This window comes from Sciurus vulgaris, assembly GCF_902686455.1.
Source record: "Sciurus vulgaris genome assembly, chromosome: 6".
NCBI lineage: Eukaryota > Metazoa > Chordata > Mammalia > Rodentia > Sciuridae > Sciurus > Sciurus vulgaris.
This window is the reverse complement of record NC_136466.1, coordinates 105196659-105220357: the sequence shown is the minus strand read 5'-3', so window position 1 is coordinate 105220357 and position 23699 is coordinate 105196659. Positions and strand designations below refer to the sequence as shown.

At 35.0% G+C, this 23699-nt stretch overlaps 1 protein-coding gene across 4 annotated transcripts in view; it reads left to right on the top strand.

The window, feature by feature from the left end:
* Positions 1–23699, top strand: part of MSH3 (mutS homolog 3) — a gene marked incomplete at its 5' end in the record, with an annotated part of 207246 nt that overhangs the window by 69986 nt on the left and 113561 nt on the right. For all 4 annotated transcript variants that reach the window (XM_079145550.1, XM_079145548.1, XM_079145549.1 and 1 more), the window contains 3 exons: positions 11393–11505; positions 13307–13421; positions 22158–22242. In XM_079145550.1, the coding sequence (XP_079001676.1) occupies positions 11393–11505; positions 13307–13421; positions 22158–22242 (313 nt within the window). The remainder of the gene's footprint in view (positions 1–11392; positions 11506–13306; positions 13422–22157; positions 22243–23699) is intronic.

Here is a 23699-nt window from a genome sequence, read left to right as displayed (position 1 = left end):
GAGAAAGAACAAGACTACTTCATAATAGCCTTCTATTGGAAAAATACTATACTAAATGATTGTCTCTTTTTGTGAATTGAGTAACCAGTGACACTTGTTGGTGATTAACTAGTTTTCCTTTTTAAAGTATCATTATAGATTCATGAATTTAAACATATTTAATGAGTTTTGATTCAACGTGGTTGCTATTCTTCCTGATGTTCAGATTGGCTCATAATTGGATAGATCCTCTTCAAATTGGTTTCTATGTCATTTTGCCATGACCTTAGATTTAGCTTTTTTGCTTTTTGTGTAATAGGATATTCTAGACTTATCCTAAATATTTTCTATCCCATTCCTGAAATTAGTTATTTCTCCAATAAATCCTTTACATGGAAAAGGTATTTGAAAATCATAATCTTTATAATAGGATGCTCCTTATTTATTATTACTCATAGGCCTCTTTAGTGGGCAAATGTAGGATATGTATGTATTTTATAGATAAGCAATATAGAGTTCAAAAATACTTACGATTCAAACTCAGGGTAGTAAGTTTTCACTTCTTCAGTCTTACATCTCTAGCTCCTTTTTCTACCTTGAGGTCCTTATGTAAGTACTCTAATTCTATTACTAGAATATCAGATTCTTAATTTACTTTGTTCCATATTACACATATATTTTCGGAGTAATAATACTAATATGACCACCAATAATGTAGATTACTGGAAAAAGGTAAAAGCGTGCTCTTCCATTTCTCCCCCACTTAGGTCATAGTTGTAATGTCTGCTCTGACAGTACATATGCAGTGCCTTTGTATACAGTGCCTTCTTGCTTATGGCCTTCATTACATCTTCATTGAGTTCTCCAAGCAAATGTATATTAAATTCTCATTACCAGTTCTTATGTCTGTTATCTCCAATCATCTTGTTTAACTGAAATTCATTTTCTAGTAAAGTAGTTCTTAAACCTTTGTGTGCATTAGAATTACCTGGAAGATTTGTGTGTCAGTCAGCTTTCTGTAACTGTGACCAAAATACCTGACAAGAACAGCCTAGAGGAGGAAAAGTTTATTTTGGGCTCACAATTTCATAGGTGAGGCTGATTCCATTATTCTTGACCTGAGGTGAGGGAATAGTATAATGTCAGAAGGAAATGGCAGAGGAAAGCTGTCAGCTTATGGCAGCTTGGCACCTGGAGCTTGGGAGAGGGAAAGAGAGGGGGAAAAAAGGAGAGAGAAGGGAGTTAGGGACAAAATATAATCCCCGGGGGCACTCCTTCAGTGACCTACTTCCTCCAGCCACGCCCCATCTGCCTATAGTTACCACAATAATCAATCCATTCAGATTATTAATTCATCAGTAGACTAATACACCCATTAGGTTACAGCTCTCATGATCTAACCATTTTACCTCTGAACTTTCCTACATTGCTGCATGCACTTTGGGGGAACACCTCATATCCAAATCATAACAGCTTGTTAAAGCACTGAGTGCTGGGTCACCCTGTGAGATTCTCTGATACAGTGTGTAGGGATGGGGTCTGAGAACTCACGTTCCTGAAAAGATCCAGGTAGTGGTAAAGTTTCTGATCTGGTGACCGCACTTTGCCACTGCTTATGCCTTTATGCGTTAAAAGTAGGGTGGCCAGTTAGAAAATTCTAGAGTTTGTTTCTTTGTCTTGGTATGTTACTATGTTATTTTCTAGGGTAGAACATTGTTAGTGAAAAATCTAGCTGTTTTTCTTTATTTTATGTCTTGTCCTTTTGCTTGAGTATAATTTTACTAGATTATTTTTGTTTGTTTGTTTGTTTATTTATTTATTTATTTTGTGGTGCTGGAGATTGAACCCAGGACCTTGTGCATGTGAGGCAAGCGCTCTACCAACTGAGCTATGTCCCCAGCCCTAGATTATTTTTTTTATGGTGATCATTCTGAATTGATTTCCCCAGGTATGTGGTATTTTCTTTCCTTATTTTTTTCCCCATAGCTTTATTGAAGTACAGTAAAATACACATCTGAAGTATGCAGTTTGATCAGTTTTGACATGTCGGTAACTAATACCATCAATATAAAAAACATTTCCATTACTTTTTTAAAAAGTAATCATGAGACTCTTTCTTGCATGATTTATTACATTAGAAATCAGTCACCTTAAGATGTATAGAACCCCATGCACAAATGTCCACTATTCCAAAATTAAATGGCACACTTATAAATATCTAACAGGTCAAGGAAGAAAGCTCAAGGAAAGTAAATAAAAAGTACTTTGAACTAAGTGATAAGCTGAAAATATCAGGCTCTCTGGGATGAAACAGTACTCAGATGAACGTTTATAACTTAAAGTACTTGTATCAGAAAGAATCTAGAACCACAATCAAATTATTTTCAAATTTTGTAGTAGGAAGGAAAAAATAAGAGTAGGAGAAATATATGAAATAGAGAAGAAATTATACAGCTAAAATTTGATAAAATCAAATAAGTCTAATCAAGAAGGAAGCAAGAACACAAAAATAAATATCAGTGGAAAGGGAGCTATCAAAATAACCCTATACATGCTAAAAATATATTAAAGTAATATTATATGCCAACATATTAATAGCTTGCATAACATGATCTATATTAGAGAAGGATTCATGTACTTTTAAGGAGAAAGTATATTCAGTCATAGATGGATGAAATACTCTATATGTCTGTTAAGTTTAAATTATCAATTGCAGTTTGGTCATTTTTTGGGGGTGGGTGGGTACTGGGGATTGGATTCAGGGGCACTTGACCACAGCCACATCCCTGGCCCAATTTTGTATTTTATTTAGAGACAGAGTCTCACTGAGTTGCTTAGTGCCTTGCCATTGCTGAGGATGGCTTTGAACTTGAGATCCTCCTGCCTCAGCTTCCTGAGCTGTTGGGATTAAAGGCGTGTGCCACCATGCCCTGCTGGGTCTTGTTTTTTAACACACTCTGCCATTCTGTGTCTTTTAATTGATGAATTTAGGCCAATGATGTTCAAAGTTATTATTGAGATATGATTTGTATTCCTGGTCATTTTGGCTTATATCTAGTTTTTAATTTGAATTAGTGTTTCTTTCAATTGACTATTCCTCTGGTGTAGTTCTTCCCTTTGCTGGTTTTTACTTTTTTTTCATTGCATCTTCATGGAGTATTTTGTTTGAGAATATTCTGTAGTGTAGGCTTTCTAGTTGTGAATTCTTTTAACTTTTATTTATCATGGAAGGTTTTTATTTCATCTTCAAATTCCTAGATGGCATCCATTTTCTTTCAGAGCTTGGTACATGTTATTCCAGGACCTCCTGGTGTTGAGGGTCATGGTTGAGAAATCAGCAGAGATCTGAATTGGTTTCCCCCCCCTCTGTGTAATCTAATTTTTCTCTCACATCTTTAAAATTCTATCCTTATTTTGTTTATTAGGCATTTTCATTATAATGTGCCTTGGTGTGGGTCTGTTGTAATTTTGTACTTTTTTTGGGGGGGGGTTCCTGTAAGCCTCTTGGATTTGATTTTCCACTTCATTCTTTAGGTTTGGTAAATTTTCTGATATTATTTCATGGGAAGAGATTGTACATTCCTTTGGTTTGTATCTGTGCACCTTGATCTATCCCAATAAATCTTAAATTCGGTCTTTTCATATTATCCCATATTTCTTGGAAGTTCTGTTCATGGTTTCTTAATATCTTCTCTCCATGGTCAACTCTGTTTTCAAGATGATATATTTTGTCTTTGTTGCCTGAGGTTCTGTCTTCCAAGTGGTCTAGTCTGTTGATGATACTTTCTGTTGAATTTTAATTTGGTTTATTGTTTCCTTCATTTTGAATATTTCTGCTTTTTTTTTTTTCAGAATCTCTGCTTCTTTATTGAAGTGATCTTTCACTTCTGTATTTTCTCTCTGATTTCATTTTTTATACCATTCTTTACTTTGTGATCAGTTTAACTACATACATTCTAAACTCCTTCTCTAACATTTCTTCCTCTGTAATGTCGATGGATTCTGTTATTGGGGTCTCTTAGTTTTTTTGGGGTGATTTTGTTCCCTTGCTTTTTCATGTTTGTGTGTCTACCCATCTAACAGTATGGATCTGAGGTAGTAGAGTTTCCACCCTGTGAACTTATAGTGTCCCTAAAGTTTTCCAGTACCTCACTGTTTAGGGGGAGATAAATAACAGCAACAAACAATTTACAGCATTAACCAAATATTTCCTACTATGACATCTACAAGCTAATTATCACAATAAGCAGAAATGATATTATCAGTTTTTGCCTATAATAAAAATAGCAAGTTTGCAAAATGGTTTAGAATTTCAATTGGTAGACAGGGAGAGAACAGAAGTGATATAGGATGTGATAATTATGAGGGAGGAGGAGAGAAGAAGTAATAAAAGATTAAGGGAAGAGTGAAAGAACAATAGAGATTGGCTATAAGCAGAAGAAAAGAGAATCAAGGGAAACAGGAGAAAAAATAAATATATATAAAGTAAAAATTAAAAAAAACATTAAAACTAATAAAACTAAAAGAATACAAAACAAAACTAAAATATACTAAGCAAACATCCCAGTTCACAAAGAACATCCATGAAAAATAACTGGCTTCAAAAATGCTAGAAATGAGAAAAATAAATAAATATGTGTATAAATGTCCATGTACCAGTAAGGTTACAATTGAATAGAAAAAAGAAAAAAAGTAATGGAAAGATTCTGATAAAAAGTTAAAGAATTCTTTCCTGTGGAGTTCAAAAGATACTCAGCATTTCTTCTTAGCAGTTTTAGTTGGGGTCACCTGGAGCGTGGTGCTTCACCCTCTGGATGGCTGGAGTGAGAGAGGTAACCCCAATAGGCGGAGTTCCTAGAGGCAGGGTTTAGGCTTAAGTGGGCTCCAGGCTCTTCGCTGAATGCCATTTGGTCTGGACATTTTTAATCAGCCCACCTCTGGTGCCTAGTACTTGCTGGTCCACACTGGAAAACTGTGGGGGACCCAATTCTTAGTCCCCTTTGTCACCTTTGGACCCCACATTTCCTGGTCTCAGGTTCAGTCTTCAATCTCTTCCACTCCTGCCTTCTGAGTTTCTGGCCAGATGCGTCTCTTCCAGTGGGTCCTGCAAGCAGTTGGATTGGAGGGGTAGGGGTAGAGCCAGGTGGATTTCCTTGACCAGTTGTTCCCTGTGTAAACCTCTCTCTGTGTTTGATTTTCTCTTGGTCACTTAAGCATACTCTTTGTTGTGCAATATGTGTTTAGTGGGCCCGTATTCTGGGCCAAATCAGATTTGACAGGAATGGTCCCCCTTACCTGCTGGCCCCTGGGACACAACTGCAAAATGTTTCCTTCCTTTGTCCTCTGTACAGAGCCTGGAGAGATGGTGGCTTCTTTCCCTGCACACGGGTATTGTACAGTGCATCTTTCAGGTTTGCTGGGCAGTGTCCTTGATCTCAGGCCTCCCCAAAATGAAGGTTCCTTTAATTCCCTTATCCCTCCACTATGCTCACTGAGGGACCGCTCTGGCTGGTTTCTGGCCCAGCCATGGCAGGAAGTGGCTTTGCTGCTGGGTATTTCTTCCTTATTATATCCAACCTCCTGAGTCCCTGCTTTGAATGTTCAGTTTTAAATTCTGGTAAAGTTCCCTGACTTATTTTTTGCTCATCCACCTTGCTGAGTAACTGCCTGTCTGCTTTCTTGTTTCACTCCACAGAGCAGCCAGGAAAGCCACCTCCTCTATTCTTCCATCTTGAAAAACCACAATATTTTCTACCTTATACTTTCAAATGCTTTTTTTCTACTTCTTTGCTTTGCCCTTCTCTTCAACTTTGAGTCTCAGAAGCACTTTTTTAAAAAATTATTTGTTCTATTTAGTTATACAGAACGCAGAATGCGTTTTGAGTCATTGTACACAAATGGAGTGCAACTTTTCATTTCTCTGATTGTACACCATGTCGAGTCACACCATTGGTGTAATCATGTATGTACATGTGGTAATGATGTTTGTCTGCCCCGCCCCCTCCTTTCCCCTTATTTCCCTCTACACAATCCAGTGTTCCTCCATTCTTTGTAACTTACCACTCCCCCACCGTGTTATATATTAGCGTCCACTTAACAGAGAAAACATTCGGCCTTTGGTTTTTCTGGGATTGGCTTATTTCACTTAGCATGATATTCTCCAACTCCATCCATTTACCTGCAAATGCCATGTTTTTATTCTTCTTTATGGCTGTACATATTGTGTACATATACCACAGTTTCTTTATCCATTCATCTATTAAAGGGCTTGTAGGTTGGTTCCACAATCTAGCTATTGTGAATTGAGCTGCTGTAAACATTGGTGTGATTGTGTCACTGTAGTATGCTGATTTTAAGTCCTTTGGGTATAAACTGAGGAGTGGGATAGCTGGTTCAAATGGTGGTTCCATTCCAAGTTTTCTGCACCAGTTTGCAATTCCACCAGCAATGTATGAGTGTACCTTTTCCCCCACATCCTTGCCAACACCTTTTGTTGTTTGTATTCTTGATAATAACCATTCTAATTGGAGTGAGTTGAAATCTTAGGGTAGTTTTGATTTGCATTTCTCTAATTACTTGAGATGTTGAACATTTTTTCATATATTTGTTGATAGATTGTATATCTTCTGTGAAGTGTCTGCTCAGTTCCTTAGCCCATTTACTGATTGGGTTATTTGTATTTTTGTTGTTAAGTTTTTGAGTTCTTTATAAATTCTGGAGATTAGTGCTCTATCTAAAGTGTATGTGGTAAAGATTTTCTCCCACTTTGTAGGTTCTCTCTTAACATTATTGATTGTTTCCTTTGCTGAGGAAAAGCTTTTTAGTTTGAATCTATCCCATTTATTGATTTCTGCTTTTATTTCTTGTGCTTTGGGAGTCTTCTTAAGGAAGTCTGACCCTATGCCGACATGATGAAGATTTGGGCCTACAGATTCAATGTAATTCCAGTGAAAATCCCAATGACGCACTACATAGAAATAGAGAAAGCAGTCATGAAATTCATTTGGAAGAATAAAGAGACCTGGAATAACCAAAGCAATCTTTAGTAGGAAGAGTGAAGTAGGAGATATCACAATATCAGACATTAAACTATACTACACAGCAATAGTAACAAAAATGGCATGGTATTGGCATCAAAATAGATAGGTAAACCAGTGGTACAGAATAGAAGAAACAGAGACAAAAATCCACATAAAAACAGTTATCTCATACTAGATAAAGGTGCCAAAAACATACATTGGAGATAGCCTCTTCAACAAATGGTGCTGAGAAAACTGGAAATCCATATGAACAAAATGAAATTAAACCCCTATCTCTCACCCTGTATAAAACTCAACTCAAAATGGATCAGGGACCTAGGAATTAGACCAGAGACCCTGAACCAAATAGTAGAAGCACTTTTTATACAGTTTTAGATCTTTTTGACTATTTTCTACTTTAAATCCTTTTAGTCTTTCATTTCATTTCTTTTTGACTGACAATTTTTCTCTCTTCATTTTCTATTTTATTACTTGTAGGATTTATTCAGTTTTGTGTTTCTTCTATTCAGTTCTTCATTTCTGAGATGATTCTTTTATCTCTAATTTCTTACCATTTTATTTCTGAGTTTTTTAAAAATCAGTGTTGTTTTTGTAATAATTTTTTAGCTTGTCTTGACATTTATGTTAGAATTTTTTGTCATAATTATGAACTTCTTGTATTGAGATACTACTTTTGTTTGTGGACATACCATTCGGCTTATTCTCCCTTTTTGACCTTGATTGTTTCCTGTTACTTATTTTATGTGAAATTAGTTTTCTTGAAGTTTTAGAAGAAAAGCGTGGTCCAGAATTGCTTTTTGTAACTTCCTTGCTCTAGAAGCATGCTTTTAAAACTTCAGTTGTTATTTATAAACCATACAGTTTACATTGTTGAGTATGGAGTTTGATTTGTGATAATTCTACTAATCATCTCACCACCACAGTGAAGGTATGGAGCAATGCATTTACCCCAGTAAACTTCCTCAAGCCATTTTGCAGTTGATTGCACCCTCCCTTTGCATCTGGCCCAGGTAATTATTACTTTTTTGTCCATTTTGAGTTTTCTACAATTCCATATGCACAGAATCTTACAGCATATAGTCATTTTGGTTTGATTTCTTTCCTTAATGTAATGTTTTTGGAATTTGTTTTTTGCCATATTCGAAAATGTGGCAGCTCACTTTCTTCTACCTCTGTTTTCACCCTTTTGTCGTGATCCCCTCACTTTGGGTGGTTCTCTTCAGAATGTGCTTTGTGGGACTGAGGCAAAGCTCAGTGACAGAGTGCTTGCCTGGCACCTGTGAGGCACTGGGTTCTATCTTTAGCACCACATATAAATAAACAAATAAAATGAAGGCATTCTGTCCATCTATAACTACAAAAATTTTATTTTAAAATGTGCTTTTACAGTTTGGTGAGTTCATATGGCCCAGAGGTTGCTTCACACTTTTCTGTGGCTTCCTTTTTATCAGTTAGGTGCATGTCTTCCATCCTCATCTTCAGGTACGCAGATTATCTTGCTGTACTTTTTCTCATGAGCACCCAGTTCCTGTTTTCTTACTGTTAGATGCCCTCTTGCTCCTCCCACACGGGTATGGATAGCATGTGTGTCTTATTGTCTGTTGTTCATCCTCACCTGCTTGCATTTTGGGTTCTTAGGGATATTTTTAGATGCAGTTATATTGTATATATTATTTATAGACTTTGGTTTAACTATTCAATTCTCTGTATGGTAGGATGCGGGGAAACTATGTTGTTTTGAATGTTAGAAGACAAAATTGAGTAATAACATTTTTATTATATAAAGTAGCAAAAATATTATAAGTATTTCTTGAATTTGTATAATGATACATCCATTTCTATCTATAGAAAGTAGAGGAGGGAGGGAATGTGTTGTTTTGTGTTATGGTATATCCATTTATGACTTTCTGTATTTTCTGTATTTTTATAGATGTCTACCACATTATTGTCTATTATTTTAGATTATAAACTAAGTATGGAAACTGAATGTTGGTTACCATATGTCTACATAAGAATTTATGTGTTTTTGTTTATTTGTTTTTGTGAAGTAGAAATGAATGTAAAAAAGTTTTTGGTTTTATAGTCATAAATCTTCTTTTTTAGAATATTAATCTAGTAGTTAAGCAGAATAAAAGTATTATACTGTTGTTTATTTAGTACAAGATATTGTAGTAGAAATTTTAAACCAAATCATAAAATATTCTTGTACAGAAGAAAAATCGTAAAAATTGAAAAATAAAACTTAGGTTAGTATGGTGCTAGGGATTATTTCAAGACTTCCTTAAATTCTGTGTAGAGACCAAGGAAGCATTCTACATAGGGAGCCAAAGAAGAAAATTAGGAAACTTACAAGAGCATCTTAACTTGGATGTTCATAATTGATTTTATTTTTATAAATACTTTTATATTTTTAGATTATTAGAGATACCCTTATTACTATACATAAGAGAGGCTTCTAAGGCAATTGTACGTAATTCTTTCCTGTCATCTAGTTTCTATTATGCCATTCACTCTTAATTTTATCAGTCCAGGTCAATGATTCTTTTACTTAGTATGCATCACTATGCTTCAGACTTACCTGACTCTCGGCACTACACTGAGGGTTTGTTTCATATAAAGAAAACAGAGAAGTTTGTGTATATTAGGAGTAAACACAATCAGATATGTAAAGCCCTCATGGAGAAAGTTATAGCACATAATCCCAGATATTGATAACAAGCCTTGGAAATGGAGACACTGTGATTGGTATAGAGATAGACAAAAAGATTAGTGGAACAGGATCCAGAAGCCTAAACCAGGCCACACCTAGAGAGTAATATGAGATATAGTAGAGGTACTATCATAAATCCATAGGGAAAGATATAACATTGTATTAATCATTCTTTGATCATTAAGGGATCATATGGAAAATTAAATTTTATTTCTAACTGCATAACATCTGCAAAAAAAATTCAAGTACATTAAATTTGAAAATCAAATATTATTTTACAAGAAAATATAAGAAATAATGGAATACTTAGAATCATTTATTATTGTTGTCATTTTAGAGTTGGAGTCAAGTTTTGTTGTCCAGGCTGGTCTCAGGTGATCCTCCTGCTTCAGCACCCCCAACTTAGAAGCATTTAAAGTTAAAAAAAAAAAAAAAAAAAAGTGCCAGTCTTTATGTGTAAATTATAGAAATGAGACAGTGCAAAAGTAAGTTGTATAAGTATAATAAAGTACCAGTTATAAAATTAAAAACATGAAATAATATAATATGTTGTAAAGTGTAAAAGTGTACAAGGTAATAATCAAATTCAAGATAGTGCTTGCTTGTGAAAATGATAGATGAATATAGTTAGAGAGAAGGATATGTGCAGGCTGCAACTGTATCGAATGTTTTATTATTTTTAAATAAAAATGTTTAAAGTAACATGACAAACAACACCAAGTAAATCTCAAACAATAATAAAATGGTTGAATAAATAATGGCATTTATGTACTATGAAATATTTTCCGACCATTCAAAAGAATTGAGTAGTAGATAAAAAACTTTATAGGGAGAGATTTTCAAGAGTCATTGCCTTTCAAAGATAAGAAGTTGCAGAAAAGGGTATATAAAGTCATCTTGTTCTTATAAGATAGATGACATCTGATATGTAAGTATATGATCTATTCCTGTGTCTGTTGATATGAACAGGAAAAAGTATGGAAGGCTTCATTGTCGTCTGTTTACTTGTGATAACAGCCGTGGGAATGAGGTGACAAGAAAGGAGAAGAGAAGGAGGAGGGAATGGAGAATAAAGAAAAATAGAAACTGAAGAAGCCCAATGTAGCATAGATAATGCCATTTTTTTATGCGCATGTTCCAACTTTTATTTATGTTTTTAAAAGCATAGAACCAAGTTATTTAAAGAGTGAGAGTTAACTTGATGGAAATGTATAATATTTGACTCAAGCTGTGATAAAAATGGACTCAGCAAAATGTAAACCAGAGATATCCTTCAAAGAATGCATTACTCATTGCTATGTTCTGTTGCTAGTCACTAAACAAATAATGTAATTAAATTAAAATATTTGTCAATTTTTCCCTTCATATTTATTAACACAATTCATCCTAATTTGGCTAGTTCTTCTTTTTGATAATAACAAATATAAAGTACTCATACTGTGTACTATGTAATAATAAGAGTACATAAAAAGTAATAATTATGTCTTTTTATGAAATGGGGCCTTTTTACAGGGAAACTTTAGACTTATTCTTTCTCCCTGTCTTCAATCAGGAGGAGAATAAGGAATGAGTCTATCTCATTTTTCAGGGGCAGCCAAGCCAAGGCCTTAATGCAGATAGAGATAATGGATACATCTTTGAAAGTTTCATTTTTTCCTTTCAGCATGCGGGATGACAGAATTCGAGTTGAAAGGATGGATAAAGCTTATTTTGAATACAGCCATGCTTTCCAGGCGGTTACAGAGTTTTATTCAAAAGATGTAGTCCACATCAAAGGTAAGTAGTTTATACATGTTAGCAGTGTGTCCTCAAATTGCACTGATTTGAGATTTGGATAAAGATGGGAGTGTGACTTTCGATTTAATGACATCTAGGTAGTGACCAGAAATAAGAGGGAGCAGCCAAGGGAAGAGCTCCTTTACTTGAGCTCGTGAAGAACACCACTGTAGCATCTCCCTCATCAGTTGTGACCATTTAGTTACTTGCAGGTTTTGACAGATTAATTGGAGCCTAGGGGAGTTGCTGACCAACTATTCTTTTCACTCATCTTTAAAGATGGCCTATTAGTATCCTGCAATTTTACAGAATGTTTAGGCACGTAGGCTAGCATTTTGAAAGCTTGGTTTTTTAGAATTAAAATGCCAGAACATTAGTGACAGGGCCTAAATATGTTAGGTAACCATTATTTGTCTAATTCACATTTCCTCTGTCATTCATTAGTGCTTGATTTTTGTCTGTACCCCTCAGTCTTGCCAGTTCAATGGTGAGGCGAATAGACATTTTTCTTTGACATAAATTTGGTCTCACTCCAGGCCTCATTAGACCCCACACTGACAAGATTTATTATTGTCACAAGCTGCAGAGCTTTCATCATCAGGTCTCACCCCCAACCCCACTTAAGCTTCAGTGTTGTGTTAACATTTCCCTCCACTTGGACCATTGATGTTGGTTATTTCCCTTATAATCTCATGTTTTGGCCAAAGTGAATCAAGTCTCTCAGATCGCATCCCTCTTCCAACACCAGGATATAGTATCATCAAGAAGATGGTACTTGAAAAAGATATGAACAGAGAAGAAGTTAAAAGAAAAGCTGTGTAGACTTGTGAAGAGACAGTATTTTAGGGAAAGGCAACAGTATAAAATATCTTAATGTGGGAGGGCACCTGGCATGTTTAAGAAATAGCAGAGAGTCTGTGCACTGAAACAGTATCTGAAGGGGAGAGCATTAGGGAGTGAGCTGAGCAGTAGCAAGGAGTCAGAGGGCAGGTCCTGTAGGGCTTTGTAGGTCACTGTATGGATTTGGACTTCTTTTGTCAGTGAGTTGGGGGATGTTGGAGGATTTTTGACAGATAGTCTAATGATCTGATATACGTTTTAAAAAAGAATCCCTCCAACTGCTGTATTAAGACTTCCTACAGGGGGGATGTTGGAGGATTTTTGACAGATAGTCTAATGATCTGATATACGTTTTAAAAAAGAATCCCTCCAACTGCTGTATTAAGACTTCCTACAGGGTACAAGATGAAGCAAGGAGACCAGATAGGAAGCTGATGTGGTATTTGTAGCGAGAGATCAGGATGATCAGGTAACTCCACCCTTAACAATATGTTATGGATAACTTCCCTATCCATTCAAAGAGCTGTAAGTCATTCCTTTTAGTAGGTGGCTAATAATTTGAATTTACCAAAATATATTTAACTGTTACCCCTATGGATGTTCATTTAGGTTGTCTCTTGTCTCTTAGTTGTTTTTTGTTTTTTACTATTACTACTTTTCAGCTCACCTCCTTGTATACTGTTTACACATCCTTGACATGCAGTTGGAATATTTCTGATCAAGGGAGCTGAGAATTTTACATTTTTTAAAAATGCTTTGTTCGCCAACAAAATATTCATTCCACCATCAAAATATATGCTTGTTTCCATGCCATAGGTATTTGTAATAACATTTTTCTAGAGAGGAAGTTTAAGTGATACTGTCCAAATGATGATTTCAGTAACCATAAAATAAATTTTATATAACTTAAAATTTAATTTTTAATAGTAGTAATAATGAGGTTATATATTGTGTTGTTTAGATTCTCAAGGTTTTTCTGGCATCATTAACTTGGATAAGCCTGTGATTTGCTCTTTGGCTGCCATAATAAGATACCTCAAAGAATTTAACTTGGAAAAAATGCTCTCTACACCTGAGTAAGTACTTTCTCAAAAGTAAAAAATAAAAAAAGAGGGGGAATCATATTAAAGAATTTTATAAATAGAATTTGATAAATATACTTGAGAATTTTACCTGCTACTGACAGAATATCCTAATAGGATATAAGGATGAACTGTTTGGTATTGTTGTTGAAGAATAATAAAAAATATTAATAAAAATATTGATAGGCTGGGTTTGGTGGGGTTCACCTGTAATCCTAGCTATGTGGGAGGTTGAGGCAAGAGGATCACAAGTTCAAGATCAGCCTGGGCAATTTAGTGAGTCTCTTTATCCTTTCTCAAAATAAAAAGAGTTGGGGATGTAACTCAGAGTTAGGGTGCTTGCCTGGCATGCCCAAGGACCTGGGTTCAAACTCTAGTATCCTTCCCTCCACCACACACATGCAAAAATGTTATAGAATTCTGTCATTGTATTCATGATAGCTATTTGAAATATTTTTATCTATAAAATTATGCTTTCTACTAACTATATTAAGAATATATTAAAAAGCACTCATAAAAATCACTACTTTTCTTATTCTTGGTTTCAGTTCTTATTTTATAGACCATAAAGTTGAAGATAAAGGGGTCAACTATTAACATAGGCAGCTTTTTGCAAGAGCAGTTTACTTTGTAAGTTTCAGAAATTTCAAAGCTGACAATTGGCATTCTGGACTAGCTTAATCAGAGGTTACTGGGGAGATTGGAAAAAAGGTACCTTGGAATCATTTCATGATGTCTTTGGTGTGTGTTTTTCTGTGTGGTGTTTAATAACAGATTATCACTTCTCTGGAAATAGTTTTGTCCTGTTTAAAAACAATCTGAATGGCCACCAGCAGGAAATTTGTTTATTGTTTTATATTTATAAAATATAATTTTATACAGCAATAAAAATGAGTGAACTGTATGATCAGTATTAAAATTTTCATTAGCAGTATATTGAGCCAAAATCATGTTGCTGAAGGACACAGTCCATACATTATATGAAGTTAGAAACATCTGAAACAGAACACAGACATATTTAGGGAAGGTATAAAAACATGCATGGGAATGATGAACAAAAAATTCAGAGTGGTTTCCTCTAGTGAAGAAGGAAGGAAAATGACCATGGTTTTCCTTCAGTGAAGAAGGAAGGAGAAATGACCTAGTGGAGTTCTAGTGAATTTGGTATATTAACCTATACACATTTTAGTGTGGCTGAAATACTTTATTTACAAAAAGTATCTGCCTTACATTGTACACCACTGGATTCAACTTTGAGCTTTAATGATAGACTTATTAAAGAAATTCATCTGTATGGCTGATTGTGTTGGGTCCTCAAAGAAAGGGTGATAAGCCACTACCGTCCGACTTGTTCATGGTAGAAAGCCTCTAAGTTAGTCAAGTCAAATTAGTAACTAATAGCTTGTCTGTTAAGATTTGTGTTTCTATCCCTATCATCACCAAGCAAGGAAGTATTACCTTTGGAATAAAGAAACTAACTTTGTTGTTTTTAAGTTAAGCTCTGATGTGTTTAGAAATAGTTGAATTTGGACCTGAAAGATTGTATCATCTTATATTTAAAAGTAAAAATACTACTAAATATTAATAAAATGTAACATGTCTATGTGTACTGAAATTTATATAGCTTATTTTTAAATGACCCAAAGGCAAATCTCTTGATTAGTTGAGTGAAACTGAAGTTCTCTCCTCATACATTTGGTGGTGGTATCTGTTGTAGGATGCTCGGGAAACTGGCTCTGCTGGTGATTATGTATCTAATCTGCCTGTTGGATAATTACATAAGCCAAAGTTAAAAAAGATACAAAGAACTCCAGAGTGATAGATCCCCACTTTGTGTATATTTTCAGAACCTCATGGGTAATAGTAAATGTAGAATTATTGAAAAAAGGAACAAATTCTTATTCTGGAGAGTAGACTCGATTGGAAATTGCAAAATGTCATTGGAATTGGAATTCAAGATTAAAATGAATAAAGATGGTAATCAAACTGGTACTGTTTTGTTTAAATGTAAATGGTGGTATTTTATAGGTGGCATGTAATTTTACTCTGAAGATAATTCCAAAAATGTAATTCTGCAGTTCTTATATTTTGAAAAAGGAAAAGAGCGTCCTATGGTGATTACCTTAGGAAAGTAAATATTCTCCTTGTGTGTGAAATTCAGTTGCATTACTTTATAAACACATACTTGCTGCCGAACTTTTCAACTTTCCCTTCAAGAGCAGTGTTATCAGGGGAAAAATAAATTTAACTTGAGTTGCTTTTTTTGGCAAATGCTTTCATAAAAATTGCAGCATATATCATGAAAATCTTAATATGCATTTATTTAAAGACCTTTGTGCCTGTACAATGGAATTTAAGGTAGTTTGAGAAAATATACCATGTCAGGAATTGTTCCTGAGAATAGGTAAAGTGAGGGTTTGTTTAAAAAGACAAATTTTGAGGTTTAAAAATTGTTTTGAGAATTTAGGTTTGTTCCAAAGCAAAATGGTAAAATATGAGGAATATTTAGTTATTGCTACAGTTTGGATGTTGAATGCCGTGTATTAAAGGCTTGATCCCTAGCCCATGGTGTTGTTGGGAGATGGCAGTACTTTTAAGAGGTGGGGCCTAGTGAGAGGAAGTTCATCAGGGTATGCCCTCGAAGGGGATATTGGGACCTTGGCTTCTCCTTCTTTGTCTCTTTGCTTCCTGGACCCTATGAAGCGAGCAGTTTCCTCTGCCATGTGTTCCCTGCAATGATGCACTCCCTGTGCACAAGCCCAAAGGCAATGCAGCCAAGTGACCATGGACTGAAACCTCTTAAACTGTGAACCAAAATAAACCTTTCTTCCTTATCAGTGTATTATCTTAGGTCTTTTTCACAGGAATGAAAAGCTAATGTGGTTATTGTGACAGAACTAATCTGATTTCTAAACTTATGAAATTCAAAGGAATTGGCTTATTTATTGTTGGAAATGATTTTAAAAAAATCATTTTGGATGACTTATTAAGACCGATTTAGTCAGAACTTCAAGGAGGCTCTGGAAATTTTTAGGAAAGAATAAGAAAATCCATCCAAGATGAACTGTAAAACTTTTTTATTAGAAAACAATTATCACAAAATAATGTATGTTGAATACTTTCACTAAGAAAGTAGATTTTTTTATATAAGCTATTTTAATGGCATTTAATGGATAGAGTCCAGAGATGCTATTAATCTAAAATCATAAGACATGCTACTATAAAAACAATTATTTTGGGGCTAGGGATGTAGCTCAATTGGTAGAGTGCCTGCCTTGCATGTATAAGGCCCTGGGTTCCATCCCCAGCACCACAAAAAAATAAAATAAAATTAAAAAAAATAATATTTTGCTTTAAATGTCACTGTTCCAAAACCAAAGACAAACAGGTAACTACAGACCAATATTTCCTATGAATATATACACAAAAATCTTCATCAAAATGCATGCAAATGGAATTCAGCAATATATAAAAAAGAATTATGCACCATGACTATGCATAGGATGTTTCGTAGGAATATAGGTTTGATTTATGAATCCAAAACCCAATTCATGTAATATACTTTGTCAGTAGAATAAAAGACAAAAACCTATGTGATCATTTCAATAGATAGGAGAAGCTTTTGGCAAAATGCCAAAAAAAATTTTTTGTGATAAAAATAGTTAAGAAACTAAAACCAAAAGGAACTTCCTTGACCTATAAAGCATGTCTGTAAAATCCTCATAGTTACCATCATCTTAACTGATGAAATTCTGAATGCTTTTCCCCTAAGATTAGGAACATGATGAGGATGTCTTTTCTCACCACTTCTGATCAACATTACACTGGGTATTCTATCTAAGGCTACCTGGAAAGGAAATGAAGTAAAAGGCATCCAGATTGGGAAAGGATAAGTAAACTATCAGTTATTGTAGATGGCATGAAATTGTATATAGAAAGTCCTAAAGATTCTATATAACCATTAGAGATATATAACATGAGTTCACTGCAGAATATGAAATAAATAGTAAAACTAAATTGTATTTCTACATACTTGTAAGTAGGAATACAAAAATGAAAATTAGATAAGATTGATTTACAATAGCCTCAAAAAGAATAAGAATGAATTTAACAAAAGAAGTACAAAACCTGTACTCTGAAAACTATAACACATTGTTGAAAGAAGTTAAAGTGGACTTAAATAAATGGAAAGGCATACCAAGTTCATGGGTTAGAAGACTTAATATTGTTAGATCAATTTGGGAAATATTATATCTTCTCAATTCACTGCAGTCTGTGTCAAAATCCCAGCTAGTTTCTCTGCAGAAATTGACAAGCCAATCTCAAAATTCGTATGAAAATTTAAATACTCAGAATAGTCATGACAGTTTTGGAAGAACAGAGTTGGAGGACCCAAACTCTTATTTCAAAACTTACTACAAATGATGCATTGTGCTTAAACTGTGTGTTTATACTGAATACCTGTTTTCTTTCTGGGAGCTGAAATTTTTGTACATGGTAGAGAGAGGGTGCCTAGGCGACCAGTCCCCAACAAAAACCTGTAGTGCTGAGTACTTATTGAGTTTCTCTGGTGGACAACATCTTATGCATGTTGTTAACAACTAATTGCTGGGAGAAGAAGTGCATCCTATGTGACCCTACCAGTACAGGACTCTTGGACACTTGCCTCCCTGCTTGCCTCCTGACTTTGCCTCAGGTACTTTATCCCTTTTCTGCATTTGCTTTGTATTCTTTCACTGTAATACATCATAGTTTTAGTACAACTCGATATCCAGTTGTGTGTATCTTCATAGCAAATCATTGAACCTGGCAGGGTTCTTGAGGACTGAACATATATACCTTACCTATTTTCCTCTCTAATGGACCTTTGTCAGCATTTAGGAGTGGTGCCATTCATTTAATTAGAAGTAAAAATACTGTAAGACTGAAGTTTTGTGATGTAATGTAGTGTATAACTCATCAGCTGTCCAAGTTAGTCAAGTGATGAATTTATGAACTCTGAAAACCATATAGAGAACTATCTTCTGTAGATTTCATACATGATGTGAATTTCTTGGTCTTTGTTTCTATTTTAAAATAATATTTAAATTATTATCTTTCAGATAAGGTCTGCTCCCTTACTACCTTTATCAAAATTAGAAAGATTAGCTTTTTTTTAAATCAAAAAGTAGGTAAGAATTATAGAGAATCTTTAATTTCCCTGGCAAGCTTTGGGCAAGGACATTTTCCTCCCATATACAACTTGAGAAAGAAAAGCATCCTCTTTATTTTTGGTGTCTGAAATATTAATGAAATATTTTCCCATGTTTCTTGTAAGATTTTTTTCTATCCAGATTCACACAGTATGAATTCCAGTCAGGCATTGTTTATAAGGTTCATTCCAAGGCACATAAAATTTGGCTTCTTCCATAATTATAAATATTTTAGAATTGCTTGAATACTTCAGGTTAGTGATCATACGCTGTTGAATACCTGACAATGCTGACATGTAGAGCGCTTGGTTCAAAATATCACGGAAATCAACACTGACAGAAGGAAATTTCTGTTGTATTTGGAGGGAAGGTCCAAGTCCAGAATACTTACCAATTAAATATATTGGAGCTCTAAAAGCATGGTTAGTCCTTGTAGCTGCTTGATAATTACTATTCCACAGGAATCAGTCTTAATTTCAGATCCCCTAGTGGTTGATCTCTTAAAATCAGCACAGATGTCAGTTTAAGGAAACTTCTTACTGCATCTAGTTTGAATGTGAATACTTGTTCAGTTAGGACAAAAAAGAAGAATAATAACAAAATAACCCATGGCCAGCTAGCCAGACAAAACCCTGCACATACAAACACATTAATATTGTTAATTAAAAGAACCTGTCTTGGTGAAGATATGGGATTGTGAGCTAACATAAACCAGTTTGGTTGCAGTTACTGGCTTCTTTTTGATATTGTATCTATTGAGAGCCTGCAGTCATTATATGTAGATGAGAACTCTAAGCCTCCTTCCCCATCCCCTGTGTACCAGGCAGTATGTTGGTCCACACCAGACTAAAACAGGTATATAAACTATTCTCTGGCTCAGAAAATTCCAATTCTCTTTTTGGTTTTCTGGCAGTACCCTGCTTCAGCAGTTCACTATAGACATACCATGACATATAGTAGGAGCAGGAGTTCACTTTTAGTTAGGGTCAGTTGACAAAACTCTCAGATTGTTGATAGAATGGAGGATGCTTTCAGAACCATAAACCTCAAACATCGTCCCTTGGGATGGATTGTTGGGCTTACAGGTCATCATATTCTGTTCATGTCAAGTTGTGGGCAATTGAGTGGTGTTTCTAGATGATTTGCATTCTTGTATGCCATTTATTTCACCAGTGAAGAATGATTTCTTACACTTCTGAGATAATCGGGAGCTAGCTGAGATGCTGGATTAAGGTTCCTGGATTAGTTTTTCTTTCATGCCAACTGCTAAGGTCTGAATGTTCACCCCTGCCCCCAGTTCACATTAGGTTGAAGGCTAATCACCAGTATTGAGAAGTAAGGCCTTTAGGAGATAATTAGGTCGTATAGTACCCTTATAAAAGAGGCTTGAGCAAGTCTGTTTGTCCTTCTCACCATAGAAGGTGGCATCTGTGAGAAATAGGCCCCTCACCAGACCAACTCTGCCAATTCCCTGGTCATGCACTTCCAGCCTCCAGAACTGTGAGCAATAAATTTCTGTTGTTTATAAATTACTCAGTCTAGGTGTTTTGTTAATAGCAGCCCAAAATGACTTAAGACACCAAGTAAGCATCCTCCTTAGGGTCTGTGTTGGATTAGGGCACTCACATGTTAACTTCTTCCCCCAGGCCATAGTTAGTTGAGGCAGGATAAAGGGCTCATATCTGCACACAGGAGGACCTGTTAGATACCAATTTGGAGTCCAGGCTGTCAACCTTTCCAATTTGGATCTTTAGCTAGAGATTTGTGTGAACATCTATCAGCCTCACAGCAAAACACTGCCTAATTGTTTTTGCCTGTAAATAATGTTCTATATTATTTCAGACATTTTTGAGGCTTTACTACTCAAAGGGAAGGAAAAAAACAAACCCAAACTGACTTTCCCATAGGAAATTGATAGGCATTTGCTGGGTATCTATAGTCTGCTAGGTCCTGTGATTATACAAGCTGAATAAGACATAAATAACCTTTGCCTCCAAAGAACTTAGTTTATTAAGGAGGGTAGAAACACAATATAAATTGCTGAAATTCAAAACAAATTAAATTAACTACTGGGAGGGGGGGGCAAGAAAAGTATGGAGGAACTTTGGATGGTGTAGAGGAAAATGAGGCAGGAGGGAGTGTGGGAAGGAAAGATAGTAGACGGAGACAGATACCTATGTATAGGTATGATTACATGAACAGTGTGTATCTACATTTTGTACAACCATAGAAATGAAAAAATTGTACCCCATTTGTGTACCATGAATCAAAATGCAGTCTGTAAAAATAAAAATAAAAATAAATTAATTAACACCTGTTAGAGAGAGAAAAGCCACACATACCTGCCATCTATCAGTTTTGGAGTTGCTGCCCTCTGAAAATCATTAATAGGTTATCATCCTTTGGAAAATAGATCAAATCTGTTGCAGACAAATTACATTGCCAAAGAACAGGGTTCAGTAACTAGGCAATGTTCCTAATGTGAAATAAGTTGTTTCTCTTTTCCAGGGCCTTGGGACTTGGTTGGGGGAGTCATCTAGGAGAAAAGGGATCTCTCTTAAATACTGTTTCTTTGGGCTCTGATTTTTTGTTATATAGATTCCTGAATGAGGGCTTGTTTCCGTACTGGCTACAGAAACTGGGTTTTTTCCTTAAATCTCATTTTCAGCCATGAGAACTGCTGTTAGATTTAACAACATAACACTGACACTTTCCTTATTTAGTTAATATGACCTGCCATTATTTTTCTTCTCCTTGAAAATAAGCCATCAAGTCTGTTAAGTGCTATTGGCAGAAACGTCTGATTGACTGATAAAGGAAATTGAATTTCTGTAATACATTGATTAAGACTTCTTAGCATAAATTGGAATTGTACATATATTTATTACATTGCATTTCCATTCTCAAGTCTGTTTAAAATTTGTTGAATTTTAAATTTAGTTTTAAACAGTTACAGGGACATAAAAGCATGTGAATTCTTTAAGCTTAAGGAAGTAACTTTTGCTCTTCTTTCTAATTTATACTTGCTAAACATTGGTGACCTTAATGTGTGTTGTTCATCACAGAGTAAATAACATTTGTTGCACCTATCAGAATATTGAGTACAAACTTTTAAAGTGTTTATCAAGATGATCTCATGCTAAAAGGAAACAATTTTAAGTATCTTGATATATTTTTCTAGCTAATTGCAAGACTTTTCTTAAAGATACCACCACATGCTCTTCCAGTGTAGACTATATTTACTTCTGTTCCTGGAAATGTAAAACAAAACCAAAATATTGCTACCATTACTTTCCTTTTGTGTTCTTGCTTTTGGTGTTAGATCAGCTGTCCTTCTGCAGCAGCCTATTTAATAGCACTAGCATTAATGGAAGACACTGTCCCAGTGAATTTTCAGCTTGCTCCCTTTGGTTTGATTTTCTATCAAAATGCTAATTTTTATCATAGTGTTACTGGATTGTTTCTGGTTCCTGAATTAGTTTTTAAAATTTCTTTATGCACTGTATATGTGGGCTCATTTTATTTCATTCTTTTACAGGAATTTTAAACAGCTATCAAGGGAAATGGAATTTATGACAATTAATGGAACAACATTAAGGAATCTGGAAATCCTACAGAATCAGGTCAGATACACAAAAGGGCTGGTTGACTCAAAATGGCTTGAATAAAACATTTAGAGTAAGGTAGCAGTCCATTTTTAGGATTGCGGGTAAAAATGAGCAGTACTGTCTTCAACTACCTGCTCTGCTTATCATGTAAGTATTATTTGATAGCTGTAGTACTTTTTGGAGAATCAAATATATAAAATAATTCTTTGGTTTTTTTTTTAATTTTTGGTGGGGGGGAGCATTAGGGCCATCCTTTTTAATAATTGAAGGGCATATCCATTCTGATAATTTCTGCATCCTCATTCTTTATCAGATATTTCTTTGGGAAGGTATCATCTTTGAAAATTAATATGAAGTGGATTTTTGTGCGGTCTGGTTGATAGATTTTTTTTCTCCATGCCTTTAACTCTTTATTGAACTGTTTGTACTCTTCCCTTAGTATTCAGCATATAAAACATGTCATTGTGATATTCAGCTTAACTGTAGAATGCATCGTATCTCATATCACAAACTTTATCATTGTTTTTTTGGCTTTTATTGGTGAATTAGGAACATAATGAAGACTTTAAAATTATTACTTTCATTGTTAAATTATCACTGGGAAAGGTGAGACATTATATTGTAAAATTAATGTTATAACAGTTTTAAATAACTAATTCCAAAGTACCAATTTAAAATCATTTGACTAAGTGTTAGAAAATCTGAACCATCTGAATCAAATGGTTTTAAAAGCTCTCTAGAAATACTTACTACTGTTGAAAATTAAGTACATACTAATCTTTATCTCCTAATATTTGGATCTTTGTAATATTAACTAGTTTCTTCCTCTTTGCAGTCTGTCCTGGAGTATTCCAGCCATACTTGTTTTTACTCATTAATATTTTTATCATTGTTACTCAGTTATCTAAAGTCTGCACATCCATCCTTGCAGCTCTCATCAGCTCTGCATACATGCACGTGACAGGAAACAAGTAGAGGAATGGAAGGACATTCCTTGGGTGAAGAAGTGCTCCTGTCCAGGGCCTGCAGGCATAGCCCCAGCATTCCAAGCTTTCCTTGTTCCTGCCACATCTTCCCTATTCAAATCCAGTCAGTTCAGAAATTCAGTTCCTAAGGCAGGAGTTACCTACAATCCCAGTACACTTTAGGATCCTTTCTTTCTTTTTTAAATTTATTTTTATTTGTTCTATTTAGTTATACATGACAGCAGAATGCATTTTGATTCATTTTACATGAATGGATCATGACTGTTCATTTCTCTAGTTGTACATGATGTAGAGTCATACCATTTGTGTGATCATACAAGTACCTAGGTTAATTCAATCTCATTCTACCATCTTTCCCACTCACCTGTCCCCCTTCCCTCCCCTCACTCCCCTCTGCCCATTCCTTTCTGTTGTCTGGACTTGAGTCCTTGTAGAAACAGAAGGTGCTTGCCTTGCAGCTTAACTTTGGCCTCCCTTTCCACAGAG